Below are 13,818 nucleotides of genomic sequence, written 5' to 3'. Positions count from 1 at the left end.
ATCAGTGTGGCATACTGATGTTTGACTGACCTCTGCTACTGTTGTCTTTATCATATTTTGAGGGTAAGGTGATAAGTTGTTGATGAAATGTTCCTGTTTTATGATTTGTTATGTTGTGTTATATCTTAAAAACATCAATTTGTAAACAGTTTAATATTTCTGTCAGGTACCAATGTATACCATTACTGAGATGAGGTCTGTGCACAGAGCCAGGAGTACACTTGCAGTAAACCCAGGTGGACATGTTCCATGTGAGGTTTTTTTTTGCAGGGTGATCCTGGTATAGGAGTGCTTAAATTGTTTGTGCGCTTCACCCAAGGTTAATTTGTTTTGTTTTGGGGGTTTAAGTACTTGTCAACTGCAATGGTTATTTGTGCTGGGTTGACTTATTTGTATCAAATTTTGAATATATATATATATATATATATATATATATATTCAAGAATGCAAAGCATTGACCCATGTTTCTTACTTTGTCAGTTTGAAATTATCATGCTGATATTTGGTCTTCATTACATCTGCAGGCAGGCAAAATGTCATCATCAAGCAAGCACTGATAATGACCAAAGAATGTTTTTAAATGAAATGATTTGGTCTGCTACAGAAATACCAACTGATGTGAAATAAACATGATACTGACATCATGCTATGCATCCATGTCTGCATTAGATATACAAACTAATCTGAAATATACAAGGTAATGACATAACACCTGTCTCTATGTGCATGCAATGAGTATAGGTCTTGATTCAGCAAAGTTTAGATTATGCCAGTGCCAGCAGTAGCACCCAGTAGTGGCAACTTCTTTGATTGGTTGTCCCATTCCTCAACCATCAAAGTGTTTCTCTAAGTAGGGAAAAATAGTTGTAAATAATTTAGTTCCATGCAGTGTCATCTGGCAAATGTGAAAAAATAGTGCTTTTTCAAGGCATGAAATGCTGCTCATGGTTATATCATATAGGTTATCCTCAAACAGTGATTATGGATCTTTGTGGAGATAGCAGCAAGGAAGATTAGATTTCCTCTGATGTCCTCTTATGCATTGCAGGAGAGTTTACATTAGTTTTTTAGTATGAAGGGTGGCTGGTGGCTACCCACCTCCACCCCACCCAACACTTCACAGTGATACCTTTTGAATGATAATGAATGCCAGACTACAGCTAAAATATTGGTGGTGTACTTACTCTCAACCTGATACATGGGGCGGGGGTGGTGTGACCCCCATCATTTTTTAAGATGGCTCTAGAATGTTGTGTGATTGTGCCCAAATTTTTTAGCAGCCTGCATGGGGTGTTTGATTGGGTGTTTTGGCACAAGAAACATGCCCTTGGCATTTTGCGTTCTGAAGCAGTGATGGTTTTTGAAGACCATTACAGAGATCTACGGCCAGCTTGGGCGTCGGGCGGCAACCGACGATGCTGCAGAACGGGCGTGGCGGGCCGACGTTGCCACGTTAACAGAGCCATTCGTCATAATATCTATGTTAAAACACATTTAACTATACTCTATTGAACTCAGAGCAGAACAAGGAACAGGGGTGTTGCATCATCCCTCCCCTCAACAAGTTCGCGTTTAAAAAAGTGACGAATCATGGCGAGGGTGAATGAGTGTGGCTGAATTAATTCATCAGGATTTGGTAGGAAATGGCTTTTTGGATGAAATGTTATGCACAAGCTACCAATGCAGTGTTTTGCCTTTGTATTCAGGCACTTTGAGCGGTTTGCACATTCAGCTCCTGCGTGAGGCCCGGGTTCAAACCCGGGTTGTGCTTGGCCCCGAGTGTGAATATGGCTACTGCAGTTGCTAGCATTGCAAAAGGAGTGAGCAACTGTGTGTGTCACATTAGCATTTGAATAAAAGTTCCTTAGGCTGCCCTGTTATGCAGCAGCCAATAATTACTTTAAATCCCAAGGTGAATAGTAGTGATACTTCAGGGTAGCAAATTTGAAAAGATATAATGGGGTTATTCTGTATTCATATCAGTGGTAGACAAGGAAGCATAGAAATTCAGCCCATCAGGAGGGTTTTCACAACCAGTTAGCTTATGACAGCATGCTGCTCATCTTTGGTGCAAAACGACTTTCAGCAAAGTGAGTAATTATTTTATATTTAAGGTGTTAGAACAAATTGTGGTCAGCTGCACACACTATCATCTGATTTACTGTTGAATACAGCGAGCTAGGTGAAGCCCTACTTAGCCATAGGATCCAATGACTATATATATATATATATATATATATATATATATATATATCTATATCTATATATATCTATATATAATATGTATGTATAGTATAGATTTTTCTGCTTGTGAGTGCATGTTTGAGTGAGTTTATGTGCTTCTTCAGACATGCATCATTTTGAGTGGTAATGGTACATTTTGTTCATGTTGTGCATGTTGTGTTCATTGACACACCACCTTTTTATGGATACGTGATATGTTTATGTATTTCTTGTACATGTATCCTGAATATGTAATATGTCAAGTTCTCATAGGTGTATCCTGCTGGTACATGCCCTGTGCTTATCTGTGGATCATGGGAACTGGTGTTAATTTAGTTCATATGAGTTATGCTCTGATATTGCATTTTATAGTGCTCATTGGCTGTCACCGGTGCCCACAAAATACATGCATCTGATTTTTGCTATGCTGCTTTTGGTGAGATGAATATGGATAGTGGACAGAAATATTACTACTAGTAATTGATTCCACATTTTGAACTTTGGTGGGTGTTGTACAGGGGAAACTCAGTGGATCCTGTTAGGAAATGGAAATGGACTGTTTGAAGGGCTGTAGCTGCTTAATTTCATATGGATTGCTGCCTCATCATTAATGCACGAGCCAGCATCATTGGTAGATGGTCGTTCCCTGCAAAGATGTTTGTAGCATTTTCCATCTATCAACTGTACAAACGGATGACAGTGGAGGAATTTGTTAGGCATCAATGCATGCCAAATTCGTGAACCGAAATCGCTTCAGATGCGCCGACGGTGGACTGGGTCGAGCAGACCGTCCGTCAGTCATAAGCCGCGACTCTCCATGTCGTCGTCAGTGCTGACAGTGGGCGCCATCGGACAGGCACCGGCATGACGTCACCGGCCGTCGCGCAGCCGGCCGGTGGCGAGGTCTCGTTCGCCGACATCCTGGAGGAGGCGGAGCCGGCCGCGCCGACGTCCGAGATGGCGCCGGACGGAGAAGGTGCCGCGGCCGGCCCGGCCAGCGCAGCCAGCGCGGGTGAGACTGTGGAGACCCCTGGCGGGCTCCCGTTCTGCGAGGGCGCGGCAGCGGGGCGCGGGGAGCCGTCGGAGTTATTGGGTGTCTGGGGAACGCTTGGCGCTGGCGCGCACCAGCCGTGTGCTTCTGTTGCCGACGACGCCGCCGCCGTCCCATACGCGACCGTCAGCTTGACCCGGCCTTCCACAGCGGTGGAGAGGGCCACGGGCGGCGAGGCAGACTCAGCAGCCTCGGCTCCCGCTACCAGCGCGACTCCGACGCTCGCAACCGCGCCGACTCCCGCCGGACCCTCCACGGTGCCGGCGCCTGCTCCCGGCTCCACACCAGCCCCAGCACCTGCTGCGAAACCGGCGGCGGATCCCGCGTCCAAGCCAGCCCCGACCCCGGCTTCTAAGCCGTCGCCGGCTCCGGCGGCGCGTGCGATCCCATCGGACGCCGTGCCGGTGCGGGAGTTTGCGGGCGGCGCCGCGGTGGCGCCCCAGGTCGCGGACAAGCCGCTGACGGAGCTGGAGAAGCTCTGGAAGCCGGTGAAGGAGAACCCGGCCGACTTTACCGCCTGGGCGCTGCTCATCCAGTACGCTGAGGCCCAGGTACGGCTCTCTCCGCTGGCAGTGGGTGCGCCCGGCTGGCCTCAAGAGAGGAGTTCGTCGGCGAGGTCACTGCTGGTCCTGTTGGCTGTGAGCTCGTTGTCTATCGCCAGTTGTCGGTAAGCATGTTATTTTGGTATAAAACGCAGCTACGGTCAAGACACGGCAAGACATTCGTTTATTTTGCCAATGGATTTATTGTTTTGGTGCACGAACATCTGTTATGATTGCCGCGGTATGGATATTTTGTTGCGATGTGCCCATACGAAGCGAACGGTCCGACTTTTTCAGTGTTTCATGGAGGACATCCGCGAAGTGCTAAGATCGTTCCTGAGTCGCTACCCGTATTGCTACGGCTACTGGAAGAAGTATTGCGACCTAGAGAGGAAGCGAGGCACCCCGGAGCTCTGCAGCGAGGTGAGTCACCCCGGCTAGCGCGTGACGTGCCGGACTGATCACACAGAACGCCTGGCCATGATTGATGTATCAAATGGACGCGTCCGCCTGTGCGCTGTGTCGACTCACCGTGCTGCCCCATTCACAGCCCCATGCCAACAGCGTGCGGTCCCGTTGGTAACGGGCCGGGCGCCTCACAACAAGAGCCGCCAAATGTGTCTTACAGACTGAGCGCAACCGCCGTGGTAAGACCAACGTCTTTGCCGATTTCTTGGACAATTTTTCTCTTTGAACAAGGCCGTGCTGCCGCGCATGCCTGAGCACAGTACCGCTGCCCATGTCATGCTGAGCATGTCACGCCCATTTCGGCGGCGTGGCGCGGCGGCGCTGACGCGAGCTCGGCGCGCGCAGGTGTTCGAGCGCGGCCTGCGCGCCGTGCCGCTCAGCGTCGACCTCTGGCTGCACTACCTCGGCTACGTGCGCTCGGTGCACGAGCAGCGGCCCGACCTGGTGCGCGACGCCTTCGAGCGCGCCGTGGCCGCCTGCGGGCTGGAGTTCAGGTCAGCGACGCACGTACTGGGGCCTGTGGGCGTCAGGCGGGCTGGGAGGGGCGGCATGTGGTGTTAACGACGAAGCTAGCGGAAGTCAGGTTATGCCATTTAGTGCTTACTTGGCTTTGTTGGTGCTGAAGTTTTGCTGAAAATGGTAGTTGAAGTGATCGTTGGTGTGCTAGTGCTGTGCTTTGCACGAAAAGGAAGTAGGAGCGGACTAAAAGAGTCGCAGGCCTGCAGTCAATCTGTCTTTCCACCCCCGTCTGCTCATATCCTCGGAACTGAACGGATGTCTGCGCCGACTGACCGCATGCCTGTGAGCCGGACCTCGGCCTGGCTTGACCCTACCTGACCTGATCTCACCCCACCTCACCTCATCTCATCTCACCTCACCTCACCTGGCAGGTCGGACCGACTCTGGGAGCAGTACGCCAGCTGGGAGACTCAGAACAAGGAGGGGCCTCGCGCCCTGGCCGTGTACCGTCGCGCCCTCGCCGTGCCCACGCTCTCCTACCGCACTCACTTCGAGAAGTAGGTGCCGACACCTGGCCCCGCAGTGCTGGTCTGTCTGGACGGCCCCATTGACGTATGGCGCGGCATGTGCACGCGCACCACCGAACCGGCGGCGTCGATGTGCCGGGCGCACACTGTGCGGTGTTTGGCGCACACGCGTATGTATGCGGCGGCAGTAAAGCTGCCGACCTAGTCCTCACCTATCGAGTGTTGTGTTCGTGGGCTCGCAGCCGAGCCCTGTCGTTCGGAGAATGTGTGTGACGTCAGTGCAGCCGACGTCTGACCTCAGTGATCGGCGCGCCCCAAAACCCCCGTAAACAACAACCGGAGGAGGGGGGGGGGGGAGGGGGCTTTCTGTGCGCGGCGCGGCCACACGTGCGCCATCAGTCTGTAGACGTGTGGCGCCGCGGCGCCCGTGGCCGGGCCGCCAGCCGGCAGTAGTTCAGGGGCGATACGCCTCACGACTCACGTGACATAAATCTCACTTGCGCCGTCAGCCTGGAGCAGTTTGTGGGCGAGACGCCGCCGCAGGACCTGCTGACGGTGGAGGAGTTCCTGGAGGCGCGCCGGGCCGTGCTGGCCGAGCTGAAGGCCTCGGAGCCGGCGCCGGCCCAGCCGTCCTCGGAGCTGCTACCGCCCGGCTGCGACGAGGCGCCGCCCGGCCTGCCCGCGCCGCCCGTCATCCTGGTCAGTATGCACGCAGGGCTGCACGCTGTGCACTGGTTAGTGCAAAATTCTCGCGTTCTCCTGTCGCCCGTCGCCATTGAAATGCTGTGCCAACGCCACGTGGCGTCCAGATCATGAACGTCCTCGCGGCCCGTGCGAAGGACATCGACCCAGCCCTAAGCCGCCGAGCTCCGACCCGTGCCTGACCGAGCGCCGACGCCACTCCGCAGAGCTCCGACGACGAGGGCGTGCGGCTGCGCTCGCGCATCCTGGCGCCGCTCCGACAACTGCACATGGGCACCGAGAAGCAGGTGTCGCTGCGCTGGAACTACGAGGAGCTGGTGCGTGGCTGCGGAGGGGGCGGTGACCGTGGTCAGCGAGTGGTTGGGAATTGACAGACTGGTGTGGGCAAGTTCACATGATGGAATGCGCTCGTGCATTCTCTGCTGGTTTGTGTGGGCCTTTCGGCCATGCCACAGTGACCCAACGTTAGCACTTCACAATGCTATCCCGTATTTGCATTAGCGTTTGATTAAGTAGTGAACTGACGGATTGGTGTTCTCGAAGCCATGCTTGTATTATGTTCATGTCGGCCTGTATAAATAGAGAGGGCTCGCATGGCACTTCTCGTGCACATCAAACGAAGCTGTTTCTCTTCCCCATTTTGCATTATTTAACGTCAGCTTACGTAAAACAGGTAAGTCCCTTGCCCGATATGCTATTAATGCGTGAGATAGGCACGTTTGACAAATGTATTATCCTAACGTGCACTCGGGCGTTTCCGGCGAGTCCTGTTGTGGTGTTCCTGACTGGCTGTCGCGGGTGTTAAGCATCTTAGCGCTTCCGTCTAGCGCACGCCGTGAATTAACACCGTGCGTCCTTGGCAGATCAAGCGGCCTTACTTCCACGTGAAGCCTTTGGAGAAAGGTCAGCTGAAGAACTGGAAAGCATATCTAGACTTCGAGATTGAGCAGGGCGACAAGGAAAGAATCCGCGTTCTCTTCGAACGCTGCCTGATAGCGTGTGCTCTCTATGAAGAGTACTGGTTAAAGGTACGCAGTTGTCATGTGGTGGTCGGGCGAGGGCAGACATGTCATTACTGTGTTGGCTCAATCTGTTTTGATGTGCGATTGTAGTTTTATTAATGCAGTAAAAGCTATCACATTCTCTAAATGCTTTTGAGGCTATTCTGTTAAGTTAAACCTTCATCGACAACGGTGGCATATTATTGCACATGTATCGGTCGCTGTGCCTGCGTGGGCAAGGCGCCTGACGTCGATTGTTATGCCGCAGTACATCCGGTACCTGGAGTCCCAGGATCCGGTGGATCCGGACCTGATACGGTCGGTGTACGAGAGGGCCTGCTGGACTCATCTGCCCAAGAAGCCCACCATTCATATGCTTTGGGCCACCTTCGAGGAGAAGCAGGGTCAGTCACTGGACCTGGGTGTGGAGACCAGCTGGCGTCCTGCGGGCAGACAGGGCCAAGAGATCCACTTCATGGTGTCATAGTGGGGTACATTTACGGCTCGGTTGTGTGCGCTAGACAATGACGGTCAATGGGAGCGACCCGGAGCGTGTGGTGAGCGGCGCTGGGGAGGGCAGGAGGACCACCTGCCCGTGATCTCTTCACGGGGCCTGGAGAGACGCAGGGGGACAGCTGTGCTGGTGATGGGAGAGCGGGCCCGAGAAGACACCCCTCCGTACCTCCGCCAGGGGGCACGGAGCGGCGCTGGGCTCTGCTGGAGATGACTGCGGGCACTGACGCGCCGGTCACGGCCGCAGGCGACCTGGAGCGCGCGTCCGAGGTGGTGGAGCGTCTCTCGGCGCTCGTCGCGGCGCTGGAGGTGACGCAGCGGCGCATCAACCTGGCGCGCCGGCGCGGCCGGCTCGAGCTCGCCGAGCGCCTCTACGCCGACACCCTGAAGACCTGCCTCCACAAGGGCCAGGCCGTCGCGATGGCCGTCAAGTTCGTCCGCTTCCTCTATAAGGTCGGTGTGGCCTCGCGTTGCGGACAGCCGGCTCCCGGACTTCTCGCATGGGAGTGGCGCCGTTGTGGGCGGTTAGTTGTCAATTGAATTCGTGTTGTGGCTCCACGGCAAGATCCGTGAGTTTCACCGGCTTCATCAGTCGGTCGAGTTGCTATGGTCTAAAGATCACTTCACGCCGCACTGGTTTTGCGCATGGACTGGCCACTGTGGACATTTTGACAGCCCATAACGGCGGCGTGGGCGACACCTGTAGCGATGTGTCTCCTCGCCGTTGATAACCAACTGCTCGGGGGGCACACCGGGGGGGGGGGGGGGGGAGGGGCACCGACGTAACACCTGGGGCCGTCTTACTGCCAGCAGCCAGTCGGGTCAGCCCACGCCGTGGACAGTGTCGTCAACTGGTGCCTCCGTTCCTAGGTACGCGACGACCGGCCGAAGGCGGAGGAGGTGCTGCGCGAGGCGATCCGACACGACCCCGTCAACCAGCGCCTCTACCTGCAGCTGGTGGACTTGGGCTTCCAGAGCCGGCCAGTAGATGTCGCCATGGTGCAGGACGCGTTTCGCATGGCCCTGGCGTCGGGTCTGGAGCTGCGCGACCGTCTGCTGTTCGCTCACCGGCGGGTGGAGTTCCTGGAGGAGTTCGGAGAGGACATCCAGAGGTGAGAGTTGAGGGCGTCGCGGGCTGGAGTGGGGACAGGGGTCCAGGTGAGCAGAGGACTGCTGACATGACATGACATTCAGTGGCGGATTGGACGCAGCGAACAGACACTGGCCTTGTGATGTGCTGTTCAATGGTGTGTCACACTTCGTGATGGCGAACTGCGTTCTGGGACACGGTTGTCACAGTGCTTGCGGCTCCTCGTCTCGTAATCGTTGTCTACGCTATTTACTGGAATGGCTCCACCACTTTCTGCCTATCGTCTGTGCCCCCACCATGCGGTCTGTTTTAAGGATGCCGCGGCGCGCTACCTCCCTCCCCCCCCCCCCCCCCCCCCCACGAACCTTGACGGCGCGCCGGCCGCGTCACCGTCCTCAGCCCCCTGACGACAGTGTCTGGCGGCGCAGCCTGCAGGCGGCTCAGGAGGAGTACTCGTCGCTGGCGCGCGCCGCCAAGGCCGAGGCCAAGCGACGCAAGCAGGAGGAGGCCGACGACACTGAGCCGGGCCGGCCGGCAGCCAGCGGCGGCCCGGTCTCCGCGGCCGGCACCAAGCGACCCGCCGCGGCGGCCGCCACCGCCCAGAACGGGTCAGTGGCGGCGCACGTCCCGCAGCGGTCACGGCCGAGGGGAGGGAGGATGGGACGGTTTGTGTGGGGCACCGCGGACCCGTGAGTTGCATTGCTTGGACAGAACGTACGCTTGAAGAAGACAGGTGGTGTTGCACATCGCAAAACATGGTGGATAACACATTGCCATGCAACGGTTTAAACTCGTGACGATGCATGGAAGTAATGCTCGTCAGTATGCCCCAAGCCGTGTTGTACTAGGACTCAGTCAGTAATTCTACAAGATTACACCACAGTCACAGCTGCTCGAGTCATCTGGTCTATGTTGTTTTAATAGTGGCACTGGTGTCATAATCCACTACGATATCGGAGAATGGTATAAATGTATTATACAGCGGGACTCGTTATCATAATTTTCTGCCAACTTGGCAGTAGTAATTATCCCACATTTCTGCACTAGTTTTTGTGAAGACTGGTCTGGTGTAAGGATGAAAATCTCTCCGTCTTAACGGGCTCTAGCGAGCGTTATCCCACGGGGAAACATTCACGGAGTATGGGAGTCGTCAGTTTGGTCCTCGTTGGATTGGTGGTCACCTCACGTGCGCCCTCCGCGGAGTCCATGACCTCACCCGACCTCGTCCGCGCAGGACGGAGAAGCGGGCGCGCGCCGACGGGGCCGCCGCGGCACCCGCGCCGACCGTCCAGCAGACGGCGGTGCGACCGACCAAGCCCGCATATCAGGCGCCGCAGCCGACGCCGACGGCCGCCGCGCCGTTCGCCCAGCCGCCGCCGCCGCCACAGCAGCAGCAGCAACAGCCGTTCGGCGGGTACGGGCACCCACAGCAGCAGCAACAGTACTTCGGCGGGTACCAGTACCCGGGCCCCGGCGGCTGGAACTACCCTGGCGGCCAGCATAACTACAACCAGTACGGCCAGTACCCGTACCACTAGCGGCGGCGGTGGGACTTGAGGTGCGACGGGTAGTCGGAAGATGGCGCTAGTGTGCAGGTGTCCTGTTCAGCCGCGCGGTGCTGGGTGTGAGGAGAGCGGACCTCGGGCGGGATAACGGCTCCGCAGGCCGTGTGGTTTTGTACTGAATTCCGTTCTTGGTGTAACTCTGTCCGCCGCGCTTCGTGTAACACTGAACAGGCAGTGGGTAACTGGTTGCTGTTGCGTAGCGCCATTTCTTCGCTAATGTGGTTGCGTGGGCTAAACCGGTGTGTACCGCGCAGAGCAGGTCAGAGAGCGGCGGTGCTCTAGCGCGAAATCAGCTGCCATGACAAGTGGCATCATTGCCGCCGGAGTTGTGACCTGGTGATATTGCCATCGTCACATGTTGTGGGACTCGAGTGCATCCCCGCTCCATCCAAGCGCCGACTGCTTCTCTGAGCAATACAGGTGATAGAGTCGCGTGTGATGCAGCTGTCTTCTTGTCTTGGGACTTCCTTGTCAGCATTCTGTGCGGATATCAACCGCTATGCAGTGCGGGTTTTTTGTCAAGCCATGTTACTCTTTGACGTCATTAGTGTTGCGATCTCGCACGATTGTGTCGTGCACTATCAGAGCGACAAAGGCGTTGACCAATCTCTTAAGATGTCCCCGACACCACAGCCGGATGACGATCAGAACGACAAAGACATCTGCCAATCTCTTAGATCTCGCCGACACCACACCGGGTGAACGATCAGAGCGACAAAGACATCTACCAGTTCCTTAAGACGTTCCCGACGCCATACCGGATGACGATCAGAGCGACAAAGGCGCCTACCATTCTCTTAAAATGTCCCCGACACCACGCCGGATGACGAGCAGAGCTACAAAAGCGCCTACCAGTCCCTTGAGATGTCCCCGACACCACAGTGGATGACGATCTGTGGTGTATGCAGGACATCGCAATGGAAAGGGCATGATTCAAGACTTCGCACTGAAACCGAGTAGACCGCGCTGCAGGTGCGCTCTGTTGTAAAACAACCTATCACGCTCGGGCACGCGTGCCGGGGCTACTATGTGTGTACACCCCCGACTACGGTGGTATAGGTGATGAAAGTGGCGTCGAGCTTGCTCATTGTGTCTCGCGTGTCCAACAAGTGACAACGCCACGAGTAAGGCCCTGAACGAGGTTGTAGAAAGGCTATGAACCTCGACAGTTCGCGCACCACAGAAAACGTTACTTTGATGAAAGCTTATTGACTGGATAAGTGATATGTAATATTTCCGTCCTGTAGTTATCCTGGTTTGGCAAGGCTATCAGCGAACGACTGTGAATCAGCGCATGTGTTCTGCTTGGCCAAAGAGTGGAAGAATCCCAACCACTCAGCAGTCAGTAATTAGTCAGTTTAGTCGGTGGCGTGCCACCCGGTCACTAGAAGCCAGTCAGGCTTTGGTGGCGGTCAGTTACGTCATACAAGACAAGTGAGATCAATTAGGTGGCCACAGTTTACGAGCTTGCATCCGTAGTTGCAGACATCCAGTCGACGACCATCACTTCATGCCTTGTTCCGGACTGAACTGAACTTTCTCTCGTGCGCAGTATGTGAGGAGCGACGCCCTTCACCGATTTATTGGCATACCTTCATGGAATGCAGGTCACCTGCCGGCCACACATAAAAGGTCACTTGGGCAGTAGCTTCGGCTATGTCCTGGCCCCGTAGGAAAAAGTCATCTTCGCTTCTTACGACGATTTCAGTGGCGCACAGATCATCACGACAGTGATTTCAGAAGCATCAAAGCCACAAACGGATATCTCAACATGCACAGCAAGGCGACAAGTGGGTACACTGTTGCGGAGCCAACGGGTATAGCAGCCGCATGCATAGTGCTGAAACCTGACGGTTGTTACTGAACTCCCGCATTGTGTTCGGTCACGTACAGATCACGAATCCAGTAAACAGCCAAGCACAACTAACGCAATTCGAGCTTCCTATTAAAGCGCGCAATTATATTTTCACTGCTGTCAACAGAAGAGGACTCACATATGGCACTTGATGCTCGGCGCCGTAAAATCTTGGATTAAGGTGAGGATCCTCTGTTTGTTTACGCCCAGTCTTCGTAGCCATTAATTATTCAGAAAACAATGTCCCTAATCCTCGCCGAAGTTGGCCGGACTATTTTTCGACGTCATCGCAGCGAGAGCGGAGCGTAAAAAGTTTGGCTGATGCGGAGGTGGGAAATTAGGATAAGCACAAGCAGAAGCAAGCCGGATTTATCCATGTTTTTTGCTTCGAATCAGCGAACGTTAAGACAGTAATTTGTGTGTGGACGTTCCTACGCCATCTTAGATATGGCAGTAAGTGATGGCGTTGCCGCATTATGGGCGAGTAAATTGGACTAATTAAATGGAAAGCGCAGGAAAATGTCACTCACAATTTTTATAAGCAGTCACTTGCGACGGGCATTTTCTGTAAATGCACAATGACCCATCGGGAGACACCACGCAGCGCCCACGACAGACATCCGTCCCAATGCGACCGACCTATCCGTGATGTGGACAGCGCTGGACGATTTTCAGCCTCAGATCAGTGCAGCCGAATTCTTTTTAGGCGCCCCTGGAATTTCTCAAACAAGTCAAACCAGGAGGATGTCTTACATTCCTCATTATTTCCATGGCACGTGTGATCTGACAGTCGTTCTTTAGATATTCCAGACGACAAGCAGAGGCTGGGGCGTTCTGTCACAAACAATGGCGCATCAGATGGGCCGTAAGTGCCGCCTTAGTACCACGATTTGCGTATCACTGACGTAACGCACGCGTCAATGTTTTGGGGAAATGTGCTTTTTTTCCGAGCTTCCCGTTCATCCATATTCCATTTCGCCGCCTCCGACTTGGCCGTGACGCACCAGTTTCGATGTCCGACGATCTCAGAACAGTTCCCGAAGCCAGACGATGCTTGTTTCAATGACGGGTCTTATTAACAAGTGTTTAGGTAAGAATCAATTTGACCATCGACGGTTTTTCTAAAATTATTTAGCGGAAGATGGGGCGTAGCCGCAACAAACGTTGCATAGCTTTAGGCATTTAAATAGTGGATCCTTCGGCATGAGACCTTAGACGTACCTAGGAGATCGCCGCCTTACAGAAGGTCAAATTAACACGCACCCGGGTGCTCGGTTGGATACCCTTTGCTCAAGTGTGCGGGTCAATTTGAGGCCCCTGAAATCTCAGGAACTAAAAGGGTTGGAGACACCAAATCGACAGAGTGTGTGGGCCGGTATATGAACGCACTTGTTTCTGGGTGATGGAATTTGGGCCAAATAAAGTCAGACAAGGTCAAAATTCAAGTTGTTTTACAGTGTGCCCAGGTTTAAGCAAAAAGGTCACATGCTAATTTAAGGTCATTAATCTTGCCTAGCCTTTCAAAGGTCAGTGACCAAAATCATGAAGACTGCTTTGAGTTTTGCATTTGAAAAAAGCTTTTAAGATAACGCTAGGCGGTATGTTCCAAACACAAAATGTTGACCTGGGTCATTTCAGGCCAGTAACCGACTCTGACCTTAAAGAAGCCCATGGAACACGTCAAATATGATTCCTGTTATCAACAAATTTGAAACAAGCACCAGAAGCCACCCTATACAGCAGGCCTCTAGAGGAACAAAACAAGTTGGTTTTGGCCTTGGTCTGACATTCATACCTGCGCCTAGATTAATGGAATTCGGTC

The 13,818-nt window shown here is 54.0% G+C and overlaps 1 protein-coding gene across 2 annotated transcripts; it reads left to right on the top strand.

Moving 5' to 3' along the window:
* The first annotated feature begins 2,364 nt into the window (after positions 1-2,364).
* LOC119105722 (pre-mRNA-processing factor 39) lies at positions 2,365-10,580 on the top strand. Of its 2 annotated transcripts, XM_037229206.1 has the most exons (13): positions 2,365-3,235; positions 3,425-3,825; positions 4,114-4,239; positions 4,630-4,778; positions 5,175-5,300; positions 5,780-5,969; positions 6,179-6,289; positions 6,836-7,000; positions 7,242-7,377; positions 7,734-7,939; positions 8,357-8,598; positions 9,005-9,184; positions 9,811-10,580. In XM_037229206.1, exons 1-13 carry the CDS (start codon positions 3,088-3,090, stop codon positions 10,112-10,114), a joined length of 2,484 nt encoding a protein of 827 aa, XP_037085101.1. In that variant the 5' UTR covers positions 2,365-3,087; the 3' UTR covers positions 10,115-10,580. The 2 variants fall into 2 exon arrangements, with proteins under 2 accessions (XP_037085101.1, XP_037085109.1); XM_037229214.1 differs by lacking the exons at positions 2,365-3,235; positions 3,425-3,825 and adding an exon at positions 4,367-4,463 and having other exon boundaries at positions 4,148-4,239.
* The last annotated feature ends 3,238 nt before the right edge of the window (positions 10,581-13,818 follow it).

The sequence above is a fragment of the Pollicipes pollicipes genome, unplaced genomic scaffold, assembly GCF_011947565.3.
Source record: "Pollicipes pollicipes isolate AB1234 unplaced genomic scaffold, Ppol_2.1 Scaffold_2555;HRSCAF=2994_pilon_pilon_pilon, whole genome shotgun sequence".
Taxonomy (NCBI): Eukaryota; Metazoa; Arthropoda; class Thecostraca; order Pollicipedomorpha; family Pollicipedidae; genus Pollicipes; species Pollicipes pollicipes.
The sequence above is the reverse complement of the archived record's forward strand: the minus strand, read 5'-3'. Positions and strand labels throughout refer to the sequence as shown.

Excerpts from the sequence above, each read along its gene's own strand:
- LOC119105722 (XM_037229206.1), top strand. The coding sequence starts at position 3,088 with ATGACGTCACCGGCCGTCGCGCAGCCGGCCGGTGGCGAGGTCTCGTTC. Across the intron at positions 5,301-5,779 it reads TACCGCACTCACTTCGAGAA|CCTGGAGCAGTTTGTGGGCG; the intron begins GTAGGTGCCGAC and ends TTGCGCCGTCAG. Across the intron at positions 7,378-7,733 it reads CACCTTCGAGGAGAAGCAGG|GCGACCTGGAGCGCGCGTCC; the intron begins GTCAGTCACTGG and ends TCACGGCCGCAG.